This window comes from Alligator mississippiensis, chromosome 15 (assembly GCF_030867095.1).
Source record: "Alligator mississippiensis isolate rAllMis1 chromosome 15, rAllMis1, whole genome shotgun sequence".
Taxonomy (NCBI): domain Eukaryota; kingdom Metazoa; phylum Chordata; order Crocodylia; family Alligatoridae; genus Alligator; species Alligator mississippiensis.
The window spans coordinates 29,566,810-29,583,079 of NC_081838.1; the positions used below are offsets into that span (position 1 = coordinate 29,566,810).

General features: G+C 52.6%; 2 protein-coding genes across 3 annotated transcripts; both read left to right on the forward strand.

The window, feature by feature from the left end:
* The first annotated feature begins 781 nt into the window (after positions 1–781).
* LOC106739232 (phospholipase A2 inhibitor NAI-like) lies at positions 782–5,231 on the forward strand. 2 transcript variants are annotated; one of them, XM_019479406.2, is made up of 6 exons: positions 782–890; positions 1,713–1,844; positions 2,112–2,231; positions 2,612–2,758; positions 4,567–4,707; positions 4,883–5,231. In XM_019479406.2, exons 2-6 carry the CDS (start codon positions 1,790–1,792, stop codon positions 5,095–5,097), a joined length of 678 nt encoding a protein of 225 aa, XP_019334951.1. In that variant the 5' UTR covers positions 782–890; positions 1,713–1,789; the 3' UTR covers positions 5,098–5,231. The 2 variants fall into 2 exon arrangements, with proteins under 2 accessions (XP_019334951.1, XP_014456005.2); XM_014600519.3 differs by lacking the exon at positions 1,713–1,844 and having other exon boundaries at positions 792–890.
* Positions 5,232–11,453: 6,222 nt separating this feature from the next.
* LOC102561943 (phospholipase A2 inhibitor NAI-like) lies at positions 11,454–15,764 on the forward strand. The gene is made up of 6 exons (XM_019479412.2): positions 11,454–12,380; positions 13,231–13,349; positions 13,629–13,751; positions 14,125–14,271; positions 14,545–14,688; positions 15,399–15,764. Exons 2-6 carry the CDS (start codon positions 13,301–13,303, stop codon positions 15,623–15,625), a joined length of 690 nt encoding a protein of 229 aa, XP_019334957.1. The 5' UTR covers positions 11,454–12,380; positions 13,231–13,300; the 3' UTR covers positions 15,626–15,764.
* The last annotated feature ends 506 nt before the right edge of the window (positions 15,765–16,270 follow it).

The window sequence follows — 16,270 nt, forward strand, 5'->3', positions numbered from 1 at the left end:
TTTCTCTGTCAGACTATAAATATGATATACTCAACTTCATCAAGGGCTGCACAACACCCTCCACCTGTACCATGTTAGCATGAAGCAAACTGGCCTTCACTGAGCTGGGTGTAAACCTCACCCATTTCACATGTTTGCAAGTCTTCCTCAGGGATAGGGCAGCCTCAGGACCTTCCAGCATCCTGTGACCACCCCTCACTAGGCTTCTCTTGGTGAAGATCCTGTCCTGATCCCTTCCCAACACAACAGTGCCAGCCCTGAGTCTCCCTTCTGCAGCTGACACTTGCCTGGTGCTCTCAGTCTCTACCCCCATTTGCACTTCTTTTTTTTTTTTAAATAAAGCCAGTCTATAGACAATGCTTCTAAAATCTCTTCCTTGTTCTTGTCTTTGGGTGGCCAGGAAAAGGGTTTCAATGCTGGGAAAGGGAATTCCGGAGGTCGCCATTTTGAGAGGCTATTTGTGTTCATGGGGTAGGGATTGGGCTTCTAGCACAGCTGGAAACCAGGCCTCATGGTTTGTGTCCCTGGATCTGGGAGGGACTGGAGACTCTAGTGGGATAGGGAAGGTAGGGCTGGGAACCAGGACTCCTGGGTTCTACCCCTGGCTCTGGGAGGCCCCTCCCAACCCAACTATCAGGGTCTGCATGGATACCTCATACCCCCCCAACTTGACATGGCTTCATCTCCTCCCTACCCCCACTGCTTAGCAGCTCAGACCTGGGATTGCACCAGAAGCAGGCCCCCGCACCACTGAGGAAACCACATTGGTTCCTCTTCCTGCACCCGTTAGTTTGGAGTTCTTCCTGTTAGGAAGCGAAGCATTCCAACACCGGTCACTTGGTCCCTGTGTGGAGAGAGTCCTGAATCGTCTTGATCTCTGTTCCCTGGAGGTAAGCTTTATAGCATAGCCTGTCCTGGGGAATCTCATGGGGGACAGCTGTGATGATACATGTGTCTTTGGCCAGCCTGTCAGTGAGGGACTCTAACTCATGTCACTTCATACAAAGTGCCATGAGTTAGACTACCACCAAACCCAACAGACATTGAATTATTGGGTGGGGTTCTAGACCCTGTTGGACCTCCCCGCTCCCCGGGCCCACCTTTACCCCATCCCAGCTCCAGCTAAGCTGGCAGCTATGTGTTGCCCCTGCCAAAAGGCTCAGGTGGAAAGGCTCCCTAGCCCCTTGTAAGCCCCAATCAGTACCCTATCTGGGGTATCTGGGGGACTTGTGGTAGGAGGCTCTGTTACCCTACCTCCCATCCAAGCCTCTTGACAGCAGAGCACACAGTTTCTGGGGTAGCCAGAGCTGGGGGGATGGAAATTGGGAAGTGGGGATTGAACCCCCTCACCTCATGGGCTCAGGATGGCTCCTCCTCCAAGACCCCAGCAGGGATACCTTCCTCCACTGCACAGGAAGGAAATTTTTTCCTCTCTGTGACAGCCCTACAAAGGCACATGGGATATGGGCAATATCACCTGAAGTGAACCCTCGCAGGGAACCTGAACAGAAGTTCCTTGAGGCACTCTGCCCCAGAGCACCTTCAGCTAATAGTTGATTGAATGAGGGTTAATTGTTAGTGTGATCGGTCATTTTTAATAGAATGAATGTGTGTTGTGTCACAGCTGTAGACCACTTTCAGGGCCTGATCACAGGAAAGATGTAGCTTGTGTGATACCAGACCCCTGTGCGATCCTCTTGATGTCCTTCCAGGATTCACTGGTCAGAGTGTTTTGCTGTACCAAAGATCAGCCCCCCACCAGAGCACCAGGCCACCCTTGGCTTCTGTGATGAAGGCCACTGTTGCCTACCTCCTCCTTCTCCTCTCTGCTCTCCTGGCTGCAGGTGAGGGGCACCGTTCCCTAGTGCAACTCATCTCTGTATGAAATACCCAGTGCTGAGTTGGGGCTCCATTGCCCCATTGAAGTCAAAGAGGCCAAGTCCCCAGCAGCCCTCAGTGGCTCTGAGCTGTCCTTCAGGGATTCCCTTTAGTTCAGGGTCAAGGGACTGGGAGGTGACAGGGGAGTGGGGCTAGGGCTGGGGCTTCCTGTACAAGCCTGGAGTCAGGAAGGGGCCTGATCCTGATGGAGCTTTTTCTCTTCCCCTCTCCAGGGACCTGCCTGCAGTGTGAGGTTTGCTTAGGTCTAGGCATGAACTGCAGTGGCTCAATACAGGAGTGCAATACTGGAGAAAATACCTGCTTCCATGCACTGATAGAATCATCTACCAATGGTGAGTCTGATGTTTAAATGGCATTTGAATAAGAGCCAGGTTTGAGAGCCCAGGTTCCATGGGTTTTCTCCCAGCTTTGAGAATGGAGTGGAGCCTGGGGGTTAGAGCAGGGAGAGCTGGGACCCCCTGATGTCTGGGTTCTCTCCCCTCTTTTGGAGGGCAGTGGAGATCAGGGGCTCAGAGTTAGGAGAAGCAGGGGAGGTGGAATGCTGAACCCCTGGGTACTACTCTGGGGTCTATGTGACCTCAGGTACATCCAAACTTCTTGTTTCTCCCTTTGTTTCCCGTCCAGGAGAGGATGTGGAAGGGACCTTCTCTATTCAGAGCAGGGATTGGGTGGAAATGCCAGAGGGGCTCAATTCCTGTCTTCTCCATTATAGGCCAAAAGAAGTCCATCCAGGCTATCAGGGGCTGCGTGACCTCCCATGTCTGTGGATGGAGTCCAGCCATCTTTCATTCTGAAGTGAAATATAAAATAGCCTTCACCTGCTGCACCGGGGACTCCTGCAGGACCACCTTCCCACAATGTAGGTATTCGTGTCCCTGCTCCCCCAGCCCTCAGCTCCATATCCTGCTGCCATGGGTCCACCTCCATCCTGGAAGGAGAAGACACTCGGAGCCTATCACAGGAAGCTAGGTGGCTTCTGTTACTTTAAGAGGAAAGTAGAGCTGACTGAGCTGGAGAGGGTGGGGGGATTGCTAGTTGCTAATGAGCAGGCTGCCAGCAAGCAGAAAGATGGGTGGGCCCACCTAGAGGTCCACACTGGGAGGATAACCCCCATAGGGAGGGAAGACAGAGCATTGAACTGCATTACGGAAGATAGGGAAGTAGTCTAATAGTAAAAGGCTGTAGGCTGCTAAGCTAAGTCCTCATAGGGCAGGGCAGGAGGGTCATCAGGGACAGGAGGGGGACACCTGCAAACATCTTCCAAGTCACATGACCGGATGTGCAAGGCTTAGGAGAGCCATAAAGTCAAAGCCTAAGATCAGTTTGGCTCTGCAAGCTGAAGAGGTAAGGACTCCGGAGCAGGAAGGCTGAAGGAGACCACCTGGATGATACGAGATGCCTTGAGCTCTGCAACCAAGATGCCCACGGCTTGCAGAACAGTGATGCTCAGTATGGGTATGGAGCTTGGTGGTCCAGCTCAGGAGCTTCAGTTATGTTGAAACCCAGTGTGGGGAGAGTTTCATTACATCCAGAGGTTTCCTGATTGCCTTGTGGTTTATACCGGTGGTTTGGGTGTGGAGGAAAGGGAAGTGTGAGGAGGTTATGGCAGGGAACCAAAGGGCTGCACTGTGGGCTAATTCACTGTGCTTTGTATAGATACCCTGGCATTTTGAGCTTTTCTAGGGGCTTTGGTTTTGGTCACTGTAGGCTCCAGCATGAGGGACAGGCTGAATCCTTGAGACAGCCTAAGAGGGGAGTTGTAGCCTGATAGAATCATAGTAAGTTAGGGTTGGAAGGGACCTCAGGAGGTCACATCTCGTCCAACCCCCTGCTCGAAGCAGGGCCATCCCCAACTAGATCATCCCAGCCAAAGCTTTGACTAGCCGGGTTTTGAAAATCTCCAAGGATGCAGCTTCTACCATCTCTCTGGGTAGCCTGTTCCAGTGCTTTAATATCTTTCTTGTCAGAAAATTCTTCCTGATATCCAACCTAAGCTTCCCTTGCTGCAACTGGAGACTGTTGCTCCTTGTCCTATCATCTGCCACTGCTGAGAACAGTCCAGCTCCATTCTCTTTCAAACCCCTCTTCAGAAAGTTGCACCAGTGCTGGAGGCTTTCATCCAGAAGGACCAAGGCCCCAGCAAGGGAGTTATTGTGCAGTGTCAGCTGCAAGGCATGGTTGTGGTATAAGGGGCAGTTGGAGGCATGCAATAAGTCCTAAAGTTGCAGAGTAATTAGACCACAGATCAGGAGGGGATGAAACCTTGCTCAGGGATCCTGAAGGCAGTCTCCCTTTTCTAAGTACTTACTTACATCAAGGTGTGACAGGTGAGAAGGGGAGAGTGCTTAAAGGACTGAGGACACAACAGGAGCAGGGTGACAACTAGGGGGCATCATGGCCACCCCTGGGGTCTTCGCCTATTCCAGTACCTCTTTGCTTGGACCCTTCAGTCCCCATTGAGTCTCCTTGGGTCTCTGGGGTGGGTGGTATTCTACTTGGAGGTGGTTGGTCTCCCACTCGTGCCCCCAGCTGGATAAGAATTGGGGCTTCCACATGGCCCTCAGCATCTCTTCACCCCACAAACCCAGCTGCCCAGCCCCCAGCCTGCCCCATGGACCTCACTGGGAAAGTCCCATGAGCTGAGTGCCCTCACTCTGTTCATTGCAGTGCCTGAAGACAGCTTCATCCCCAACGGGCTGTACTGCCCCTGTAAACCAAAGGTGGAATCAAATTATTGCAATAACGCATGGTTGGCTTGCACTGAAGAGGAGTCTCAGTGCTTGAACTTCACAGAGACATTGACTTTTGGTAACTCCGTGCCCTTCTTTCTCCTCCTGGGGTACAGCAGGGCTGGGGGTTTCCTAGGAGCCAGGCTGCTGGGGTTTTGGAGGGTCTTAGAGGAGGGGAGTGGCAGGGACTGGATATAGTTATGGAAGTGTCTGTAGATCTCCTGACCCTGAACCCTCTCTTTTCTGGACCTGAGGTCTTGCCAAGGTCCAAAACTCCATCATGGGCTGTGCAACGCCATCAGCCTGCAACATTGAAGACATGAGCAAAAAAATCTTGGAAAAACTTGGTTTCGGCATGGTCCAACACACATGCACACAAGCCTCCAGATTGCAAAGCTCAGCTCCAGGGAACACCAAGCTTCTTCTCCCAGTCTTCATTGGGCTGATCCTAGCAAGGCTCCTCGCCTGAGCCTCAGTCCATGAGATGGCAACAGAGTCACCAGTCCCTGCTCTGCAACCTCTCTGTCCTGGTGCCTTCAGCCTCCTCACAGGTTTGGTTCCCTGACGATTCGTTCCAGGAAATAAAAGGAATCAGGAAAGAGACTTTTTGAGCTGCCTTGTCTCTATTTGCATTTTGGGGGTGGTATTTGCAGGAGGGGGAAGAGGATTCCTCCAGGGGGTGCTCTTGAGGAGATCCTGAGATGCTTAGAGCCTCCTAGCAGTGGTAATTGGCAGCACCAGCTGGAGGAACCTCTTATGGGTTCCAGCCATAGTGGGTCTCTCCCTGGCAGTGCCCCCTGCAGGTGGAGGGTTGGGATTGGCATCCAAAAATGGTTGTTTATGGGCTATCGGAAAGGGAAAATTTGGGATGGATGAGGAGACATGACCAAGATCTTGCCTCAGAGGAGGCTGCTGTGATGATAGGTCCAGAACAAACTGTTATGCCTCTTGGCACAGACATCAGCAGGTGGGGCACAGGGAGGGCCTTTCTCTCTAGGAATTAAAAGCCTTTGTTTCTCTCAAATAGGGTCTCCCTGAGGAGAAGACAGCCTAAATAGATTGACAGGGGAGAAGGGATTTGTAGGGAGAGTCCTTGCAATTCTCATAGTATTTTAGTGGGGGTGGGGACTGTGCCCAGCCTTGCTGGATAAGGAGGTATCTCCTGGTGAAGATCCTGTTCTGAGCCTCTCCCCACACACCAGTGCCATGGCCCCAAATCTCCCCACTGCAGCCAGCCCCTGCCCGGTGCTTTTGGCCTCAACCCACTAAATTTATTTAAAAGAATAAGAGACTGCATTTATTTAATAGAATAAGAGACAATGAGGGTTGAATGGCCCTCAGGAGGTCACATCAATACAACCTCATGCTCAAAGCAGGACCAGCCCTAATGAGATCATCTCAGCCAGGGCTTTGTCAAGCCAGACCTTTAAAACCTGCAAGGATGGAGATTCCACCATCTCTCTAGGTACCCCTTTCCAGTGCTTCACCACCCTCCTAGTGAGAGAGATTTTCCTAATATCCAATCTTAACTTCCCTTGCTGCAACTGGAGACCCTTGCTCCTCATTCTGTCATCTGCCCCCACTGAGAACAGTCCAGCTCCAGCCTCTTTTGAACTGCCCTTCAGGGAGTTGAAGGTTGCTATGCAATCTTCCCTCAGTCTTCTCTTCTCCAGACTCGATAAGCCCAGTCATGGGTGACTTGTGCCTCCTGAGTCCTAAGAATCAGGGGGTGGTGCATGCACCAATACAAGGCCTTAAATGCCTCTACACTAAAGCTCATAGCATGGGGAATAAGCAGGAGGAACTCACCCTCCAGATAGCTAGTACAAACCCAGACATAGTAGGGCTCACAGAAACCTGGTGGGATTCATCCCACGACTGGGCGATCAACATTAAGGGCTACAGACTATACAGGCAGGATAGAATGGGGAGGAAAGGCAGGGGTGTGACGCTCTACATCAAAGAGAAATACACATCCTCAATGAACAGGATGGAGTCAGAGGAGGGGCAGGCTGAAGTGCTCTGGGTCAGGATACAAGGGGGTTGTGGGGAAAGGGACTTAATGGTGGAGGTCTACTACAGATCACCCAACCAAGGGGAAGAGCTGGACCACGAATTCTCGGGTCAGCTTGCGGAGGCACTTAAGGCAAGGGATGTAGTCATCATGTGTGATCTAAATTACCCGGACATCTGCTGGGAGGAGCAGTCAGCCAGGTCGGACCACTCACGAAGGTTCCTTACCGAGATACAGGACCTCCACCTAACCCAGGAGGTGCACAGTCCCACCTGGGGGAATGCCCTGCTGGACCTGGTCCTGACCACAGGTGATGACCTGGTGAGGGGACTCCAGGTCCTTGACCACTTGGGCGATAGCGATCATCGCCTGCTGGGATTCATCATCCAGTGCAGGGTGTCAAGGGCCTGCAACAAGGCAGTAGCCCTTGACTTCAAGAGGGCCGACTTCAATGAGTTTAGGAGACTGGGAGAAGAGGCACTGGAGTCCTGGAGGGTAGGGGAACTGGGTGTCCAAGACGACTGGTTGTTCCTTAAGCAAACGATCCTCCGAGCCCAAGGGGTGACAGTCCCAATGAGAATCAAAAGGGGCAGGAGTGCTCAAAAGCCTCCCTGGCTCACCAAGGGCATTTGGGAATGCCTGATTGCCAAAAAGGAGGCATACACCCAGTGGAAGGGAGGGGCTATCACCAAAGAGGAGTATACCTCCACCGCTCAGGTCTGTAGGGGGGCTTTTAGGAAAGCTAAGGCAGATACGGAACTAGGTTAGCATCAAGGATCAAGGACAACAAAAATTCCATTTTTAAATACATAGGGAATATGAAGAAGTCATCGAGATTGTGGATCGAGACTGGTGGTTCCCCATGGCTGCTGCAGCTGAGGGAGCTGCCAGGGAGCAAAAGTCAATCCTAGGCTTCACACAGTCCCGGGACCCGAAACCAAAAGCAAGAGGCCAACTTGATCATTTCTCAGAAATAGAAGAGGTGGAGTCACTGGCCAGGAGCCAGGGCTGGGTGTGCTTACTTAGGGAGTATGAAGAAAGCACTGGGTAATGTGGGGCCCCTGCAGGATATGCTTGGCAAGCTGGTGGTTGCACCAGAGAAGAAAGCAGACCTTTTTAACAATTTCTTTGCCTCCATTTTTTTGTGCAGCGACCAGGACTCCCGTACCGAGATTCAGGATGGACTCAGGAGAAACTCTGCCAGGCCTAGGGTCAGGGAGGACTGAATCAGGGAACTTCTGGAGGGGCTGGACGTGTTCAAATCAGCAGGTCCAGATGCTCTCCACGCCAGGGTGCTGAGGGAATTGGCAAGGGTTATCAAGGGGCCCCGGCACAGCTTTACGAGCACTCGTGGTGCTTTGGCAAGATGCCAGATGACTGGAAGAAGGCCAATGCGGTCCCCATTTTCTAAAAAGGGAGGAGGGAGGACACAGGCAAATATAGGCCTGTTAGTCTTACTTCAATCCTGGAGAAGCTCTTTGTCTGAGCCCCTGCTATGGCAGGAAAGAGTACTGGAGTCAAACAACTCTGGCGAGGTGTTCATCCAGCCTCCTTTTAAAGACCCCCAGGGTAGGAGCCAGCACCACTTCTCTTGGAAGTTGGTTCCAGATCCTAGCCGCCCTGACAGAGAAGTAGCGCTTCCTGATGTTTAGCCTAAATCTACCCTCTGCCAGCTTGTGGCCATTATTTCTAGTCACTCCTGGTAGTGCTTGGGGGAACAGGGACTCCCCCAATGCCTGCTGGTCCCCCCTGACTACTTTGTAAACAGCCACTAGATCCTGCCTCAGCCTTCTCTTGTGGAGGCTGAACAGGTTCAGGTCCCTTAGCTTCTCCTCGCAGGGCCTGCCCTGCTGCCCCCTGACCATACGAGTGGCCCTCCTCTGGACCCTCTCCATGCTGTCCACATCCCTCCTGAAGTGCGGTGCCCAGAACTGGACTCAGTACTCCAACTGCGGCCTGACCAGTGCTGCATAGAGGGGGAGGATCACCTCCTTGGACCTGCCTGTTATTAGCAACTTGGACAAGGGGGTGAAAAGCGCCCTGTTTAAATTTGCTGATGACACCAAGATTTGGGGTGAGGTGGACACACTAGAAGGGAGGGACAGTATACAGCTGGACCTGGACAGGGCACAGGGGTGGGCGAATGAGAATAGGATGATATTAAAAAATGACAAGTGCAGGGTACTGCACCTGGGGAGGAAGAACCAGCAGCATACTTACACGTTAGGGAGCTCCCTTATCAAAAGCACAGCGGTAGAAAGAGATCTTGGAGTCATTATCGATTACAAAATGAACATGGGCCACCAATGTGAGGATGCAGTCAGTAGGGCTAACCGTACCTTGTCGTGCATCCACAGGTGCATCACGAGCAGGTCCAAGGAGGTGATCCTCCCCCTCTACGCGACACTGGTCAGGCCACAGCTGGAGTACTGCGTCCAGTTCTGAGCGCCGCACTTCAGGAGGGATGTGGACAGCATGGAGAGGGTCCAGGGAAGGGCCACCCACATGGTCAGGGGGCAGCAGGACAGGCCCTACGAGGAGAGGCTACAGGACCTGAACCTGTTCAGCCTTCACAAGAAAAGGCTGAGGGGGGATCTGGTGGCTGTCTATAAACTGGCCAAGGGGACCAGCAGGGAATGGGAGAAACTCTGTTCACCCAAGCACCTCCCAGAGTAACAAGGAATAACAGTCATCTGTTGTTTGGGAGTAGGTTCAGGCTGGACATTACAAGGCACTACTTCACTGTCAGGGTGGCTAGGATCTGGAACCAACTTCCAAGGGAAGTGGTGCTGGCTCCTACCTTGGGGGTCTTTAAGAGGAGGCTTGATAATTACCTGGCTGGGGTCATATGAGTCCAATATTCTCTCCTGCCCAGGGCAGGGGGTCAGACTTGAAGGTCTACTTAGGTCCCTTCCAACCCTACATCTATGAATCTATGAATCTATGAATCAGGAGGTCAGTGACTGGGGGTTGGGGGTGGCCCCCTGTGGCTGATCGGAGGCATGAGCAGGGCACCCTAAAGTGCCAGTGGTGCTTCTCATGGTGCCCCCACTCTCTGGCCAGTGCTCATACGGGGGCACTGGTGCTCCCACCTGCCACCCCCTGCCCGGTCACCTAAGCAGGGAGTGCTGGCTGTCAGAGGGTCCACTAGCACTCCTAGGGGTGCATGCACACCCCCGTGCAACCCCATACATTGCCACTGAGCCCAGTTCCCTCGCCTCTCCTCACAAGTCATGTAGCCCAGCCCCCAAACCATTTTTGTTGCCCTCAGCTGGAATCTCTTCAACCTGTCCACATCCTTTCTGTAGTGGGGGACTCAAACTGGACACAATATTTATTAACTATTTATTGCAAGAAAAGGAAATGCAAAGATTTTGCTTCTGAAACCTCTGCTTTGCTTTTGGCCTTGAGGGGCAAGCGAAGGGGCTTCTATGCTGGGAAAACTGATTCCAGCAGGTGGTGCTCTGGAGAAAGACGGGAGATGTTTGGTGCCCCTTAGTGGTGGGATTTGGAGCTCCAGGGCTCTGGAGAACCTCACGGGGCGCGTGCATCTCACAGTCCTTAAGAAGTACTTTCTTTTAGATCCATCACCACTGAATCCTAGCCCTTCTTCCAATGCCAGAGCCCCATGTAGGAGGAGGACCTGGATTTCATCCTGAAATAGAGTGAGGGCTATCGTCTGAGATTTGTGGTGGAGAAAGGGACAAGACAGTGGTGTCCTGAAATTGTACTGAGCTCCTGGAGGAAGCTTCTGAGGGTCCAAGGCCTGTTTCAGAGGCCACCTGTGGTACAGATAGCTGAGGCGTGGGTTGTTCCCATAGGACCCTACACCTGTTTTGGGCACTTGGGTGGCATAGGGATGTTTCTGTGGTACTGAAGAGTCAGTCCACCATGGACCTCTCCAAGGAAGAAGAGCTGGTGGAAACAGGGAAGGAAACACTGAGGAAGCTTTGGACGTGACATAGGCAGGAAGGAATCCAAAGCCTTCATGGTGGTTTGGGTGGAGTCTCTGCAGTGCCTGGCAAATCAGGTCCCAGGGTCTCCATTGTGCAGCACCTGACACCACAGGGGACCCCTTTGTCCATCCAGTTGTGAGTAGGACCCTCACAATGCAGGGCCTTGAAGGGGTGTGGCAAGATACAGCTGGCCATTAGCTCAATTTTCATGAATTTGCTCAGAAGACTCCTAGAAGTCATGTATATGAGGAAGTATGCTGGCTTTACAGGGATGCCTCAGGGACATTGGCTTATTGCCAACGCCTGGGTGTGGCTGTTTTTCATTGGACAAAGGCCAACACAAGTGTGAAATGTGGATGTCAGGTGGACACAATAGGAATACAACTATTATGCACACATATGGTTGAGATTTCTGAGCTACGTCACTCTAAGTACCAGGGTGGGGTATGGCATGTTAGAGAACCAGGGTCTGGTAACTAAGACACCTGGGTCCTCTCCCAGCTCTGGGAGACCATTGAGTTCTGGTGGTTGGAGCAGGGGAGGCTTGGGATTTCACTGTCTCTGGTAGATTGAAGGAAGGTTGGAAGCCAGGACTCTCTGTTTTCATCTCCAGTTCTGCTTGGGGGGTAGTTTTGGCTGGATGGAGCAATGGGAATTGGGAGCCAAGACTTCAGGGTTTTCTCCCAGCTCTGGGATGGGGCTTGGTTCTCATGTTTGGCCCTGAAGTGACTGGATCCCAAGCCCCCTTGTGCTTTTTTTAAAGAGCAGACCCCAGGGCCTCTGCTGCCCACCCTTTAGCCTGCTGCCCAGTAGAAAGAATAATAATAACACATAATGAAGGGAGAAAATACCTGTTCCCACATTTCTTTCCGAACCAGCTCTCCCCTGTTATTATGGAATAACAGACTACCCCCTTTACACAGGGGAGGGTTACCTAGGTCCCTTGAAACCCTTTCCCAAAAGCCTAGGTAAGAAAACCCTGCACTGGATATATCAGGCTGTTTTGTCTGGAGAGGTTGATTCTTTAAGGATGGTGGCATTGAGATGTCCCTGGAGCTGTGGTTTCCTGGAAGTGTGAGCCAGAAGGGAGTGCTAGACCAGACAACCATACTGCTTGTTGGGTGAAAGATGTAACTCTCTCTCCATGTGATAATCTCCTGGGTCCTTTTTTTCTTTCCTCTGGATCTGTGAGACTTTGGTCCCAGCTCTTAAACTGGGGGTGCTGCAGAGACATAGCAAACCCACAGCCTGGAGGGTTTTGCTCTTCCTCTTAAGGTCAAATTCATGCCAAATTTGGGGTCAGGAAGCATGTTGGTCAACTGGCACCAACTGCAGGGGTTTTACACTTCCTTATTTCCCTCCTCCTTCATTTACCATGGTAACAGTGTTGTGCATCCATTCCTATCCCACACTAATGAAAGCTAGCTTGGCTTGGGTTTTGTGGGCAAGGAGATAAGAACCATTGTATTGTCCACACTCTGGGGCCTAACTAAGCAGATATTGTACCTGCTGAGGTGTACCTGCCTGTTGCCTGGGAGACAACCCCACCCATTGTTTGCAAGTGAAGGAAACCTGAAAGTTTGGTTTCCAACAAAAGGAGATCCTTCCACTCAAGTGACTCTCTGACATCAGAGGCCCTGCCCCAGCCCTTTCTCAAAGGGCAAGAGCACTCAGAGGAGTCAAGGAGGACAGAGAGACAGGTCACCTCTCTCTTCTCCAGAGCAGGATCCTCTCCATCTGCACTCCAGGAACCCACCTCAAAGCTCTGGTCAGCACAACTTGGTAAGTGACTTCTCTCTGGTCTTCTCATCATCTAATTAGGCTCTCTGAGTGGGGAGTGGACCCAGGTGTCCTGGTCATGGAAGCTCCTTCCCAATCAGTGGGTCCTACGTCCACTGAAGTGGGAACTACTGATTCCAGAGATGGAAACAAGTTGTCTTGGCTCCTAGCCCCATGGACAGTTCCTGGTTGGGAATGATCTAGGCATAGTGATGCCTCTGTTCCACTGTGGATATGTCCCAGGCTTCTGCACCTTGCTGGTGTTCCCCCCCCACACACACACTTTTTGCTCCATGTCTCGGGGGTGGGGAGGGTTAAGCCTCCCCCAGAGGCATTGGGCATTGGCTGCAGCCTAGGCTGGTGGTGGTAACTTGACTGTACCAATACTTCTGTTGGGACCAACCCCAAAGGGTGTTGACTAGAAGGTCTTGCCCTTCCACTCAGAATCAAACTGATTCCACATTTGGGGTCAGGAAGGAATTCCCCCCCCCCCCCCCCGGTCAGATTGGTCAAGATGGTGGGAGTGGCGTGTTGCCTTCCTCTGTAGTTGGGGGCATGGCCGTCCTCCTGGGACCTCCTCAGTGTATGTCAACAACCTTCTACAGCAGCAGGACATTGGCTGCTGTAGTGTCCTGTCCCACCTTTACCTGTGGAAGGTTCTGGGTCAGGGGTGATTGGTTTTGCTAAGAAGTCAGACAGGGGATTTGTCTGGGATGGTCTGCATAGGGCTGATCCTGCCACAGGCAAGCAGTTGGGCTAGACGTGACTTCCAGAGGTCTCCTCTGCCCCACTTCTTCAATTCTCTGGTTTGATGATCCCTGCCCCCCCATGCAATCCTTTTGATCTCTTTCAGGATTCACCAGTCAGAGAGTTTTACTGTATTGAAGACCCTCCCCAGTGCCCAGCCACCTTTGGCTCCCAGGATGAAGGCTCCTGTCATCCTCCTCTTCCTCTCCGCTCTTCTGGCTGCAGGTGAGAGGCACCATTCCCTGGAGAAGCTTGTCCCTATATGAAAAGCCCAAGGGTGAGCTGGGGCTGGGGTAATTGCCTCATTTAAGTCCCAGGGGCCAAGTCCCCAGCACATCTCAGTGGCTCTGAGATGTCCTGCAGGGACTCCTCTCAGTTCAGGGTCAAGGGGCTACAGTGGGACTGGCAGGTGACTAGGGAGTGGGATTAGGTCTGGGGCTTCCTGTACAAGCCCAGGATGAGGGAGGGACTAGATCCTGATACAGCCTTTTCTCTTTTCTACAGGGACCTGCCTGGAATGTGAGGTTTGCAGTGGTTTAGGCAACACCTGCAATGGTAAAATGACGACCTGCAGCTCTGGAGAAGACAGCTGCTTCCTTGCTTTGATAGAAAGCTCAGAAAGCTTTAGTGAGTCCAATGTTTAAGCAGTGGTTCAATAAGAACCAGGTTTGAGGGCCCAGGGCCCTCGTGTTCTCTCCCAGCTCTGGGAAGGGAGTGGAGTCTAGGGGTAAGAGTAGGGAGATCTGGGAGCCCAGATGCCTGGGTTCTGTCCCCACTCTTGGAGGGCAGTTGGGACTGGGGGGGTCAGAATAGGGGGAGCAGGAGAGGTGGGATCCTGGACCCCTGGGTGCTACTCCAGGGTCTCTGTGACCTTGGATATGTCCCTGCTTCTGCCTCCATTTCCCCTCCAGGCGAGGGTGTGGAAGTGACCTTTCCTTTTCAGATCAGGGCTCTGGGGTGGAAATGTCAGAGGGGCTCAGCTCCTTCTTCTCCATTATAGACTCAGTGAAGTACATCCAGACTGTGAAGGGCTGCGTGACTTCCCGTGTCTGTGGACGGAGTCCAGCCATCTTTAATTCTGCACAGAAACAAAGGATAGCCCTCACTTGCTGCACTGGGAATTCCTGCAAGACCGCTTCTGCCCAGTGTACGTAACCATGTCCCTGCCACCCAGCCCCTCAGCTCCATTTCCTCCTGCCATGGATCCACCTCCATCCTGGAGCATAAATCACTCAGGGTCTGCTTGGCCCTACAGCCCTGCCATGGGTGGCTCATTAAGTCTCGCTGGGTCCCTAGGCTGGATGGGGTTCTTCTCAGGGGTAACTTGTGCCCTCAACTAATGTCCCTCAGGGCAAGATTTGGGGTTCTCTGGTGCCCCAAAGGTCCCACAAGCTGACAGCCCTTGCTCTGTTCATTGCAGTGTCTGCAGAGAACATCATTCCCAATGGGCTGTACTGCCCCTACTGTACTGTACTGAGGAATACATATAGTTGCAATGCCACAGTGTTGGCTTGCACTGGAGAGGAGAATCAATGCCTGAATATCACTGGGTCACACGGTTCTGGTAACTTCATGTCCTTCTTCCTCCCCTGGGGTGCGGGATCATCTCTCTCCCTTCCCTTACCTGACCCTAACAAAACAACTGACTGTCAAATCCCTGTTGCTACTGGGGACCCCACCAGATTCTTCCCCAAGCTTTGCCCTGTCCCAGGGACCAGTCTTTCCCTTCCTTCATTTTGTCAGGGTGTATTCATCTGCCTGCTCAGAGCAGCCCCTTCTTGAAAGAACTCAAAATCAAACCAGAGGGAAAAATCTGTATTTTCCTTTGCCTGGCCATGGAAGTAAGGCAATGATGGTTGAAAGTTCTCTTGGCAGGTCACGACAGAGGTGGGAATACAGCCCGAGACACTGGTGCCCCTTGGTGGTGCGTCCCTGGATTACAGGGCCACAGTTCTTGGAGACAGCACCACTGGAAAACTTTCAGTGGCTCTCTGAATAGTGATGTGGTGTCAAGCCTGTTCCAAAGAGCATTGAGGATTGAGGGGGGGATCTAGCTGGCTCTGGATGGGGCCCAATGGATTTTTGTCAGAGGACACTTGAACCTTGTTGAAGTGGAAAAGGAAATGGGGGCATCAGGGCTGGGGCATCAGAGCAGAGTCAGGTGGCTGTGGTCTTGGATGGTTGTCAGGAGGGAAAATGGCAGGGACTGGACACAGAGATGGAAGTGCCTGTGGATCTCCTGACCCTGATTCCTCTGCTCTTTCCCATCTTGAGGTCCTGGAAGTATGGCAGCCTCTTTCACAAGCTGTGCAACTCCATCAGCCTGTGCCCTTGTAGATGCCTTTGGAGATGGCAGCCCAAGAGTCTTTGAAGTATTTCAATTCAACATCACCCAGCACACGTGTGCTCGAGCCCTCGGATTGGCCAGTTCATCCCCGGGACACTCCAGGCTTTTGCTCCCAGCCTTCAGTGGGCTGATCCTAGCAATGTTCCTTGCCTAAGCCTCAGCCTGTGGGATAGCAATGCAGTCCTAAGTCCCTACTCTGCAACTGTCCTGCCCTGGCCTGGTGCCCTTGGGCTCTACATGGGTTTGCTTCTCTGATGTTTCATTCCAGGAAATAAAAGGAATGCGGAAAGAGACTTTTTGAGCTGCCTGGTTACATTTGGGGAAAATGATATTTGCAGGATGGGGAAGGGGATTGCAGCAGGGGGTGCCCTTGAGGAGATCCTGAGATATTTCGAGCCCCCTAGTTGGAAGCACCAGCTGGAGCTCAGGCTGGCTCTTAATTAAAAGAGGAACCTCCTGCATGTGTCTGGGGAGCCATGTGACAGGAAGAGGGGTGGAGCTTGGAGGCATATAAATCCAGGGCCTGAGGTAGAGTGGTCAGTCTGGCCCTTCAGGTGGCAGGGAGAGGAGCTCCTAAGTAGGATGGCTGCTGGAAGGGACTTCAGGGCCGGCACCTGGGCTCTCCCTGAGAGACATAGCTTGTGGTGGGCCAGTAAGAGGCATTCCTGTGCTGAGCCACCTGCCAAGCTCTGAGTGCCTCCCCTGGGGTGCCTCACATCTGGCTGACCCCTTCCTGGAGCACACCTGCAAGCCTGCGGTAACTGCGCCCGCCGCCCAGGGTCTGGTCATTGTACAGGCC

Excerpts from the sequence above, each read along its gene's own strand:
- LOC106739232 (XM_019479406.2), top strand. The coding sequence starts at position 1,790 with ATGAAGGCCACTGTTGCCTACCTCCTCCTTCTCCTCTCTGCTCTCCTG. Across the intron at positions 1,845-2,111 it reads CTCTGCTCTCCTGGCTGCAG|GGACCTGCCTGCAGTGTGAG; the intron begins GTGAGGGGCACC and ends TCCCCTCTCCAG. Across the intron at positions 4,708-4,882 it reads CACAGAGACATTGACTTTTG|GTCTTGCCAAGGTCCAAAAC; the intron begins GTAACTCCGTGC and ends TCTGGACCTGAG.
- LOC102561943 (XM_019479412.2), top strand. The coding sequence starts at position 13,301 with ATGAAGGCTCCTGTCATCCTCCTCTTCCTCTCCGCTCTTCTGGCTGCA. Across the intron at positions 13,752-14,124 it reads AGAAAGCTCAGAAAGCTTTA|ACTCAGTGAAGTACATCCAG; the intron begins GTGAGTCCAATG and ends TCTCCATTATAG. Across the intron at positions 14,272-14,544 it reads CAAGACCGCTTCTGCCCAGT|TGTCTGCAGAGAACATCATT; the intron begins GTACGTAACCAT and ends TGTTCATTGCAG.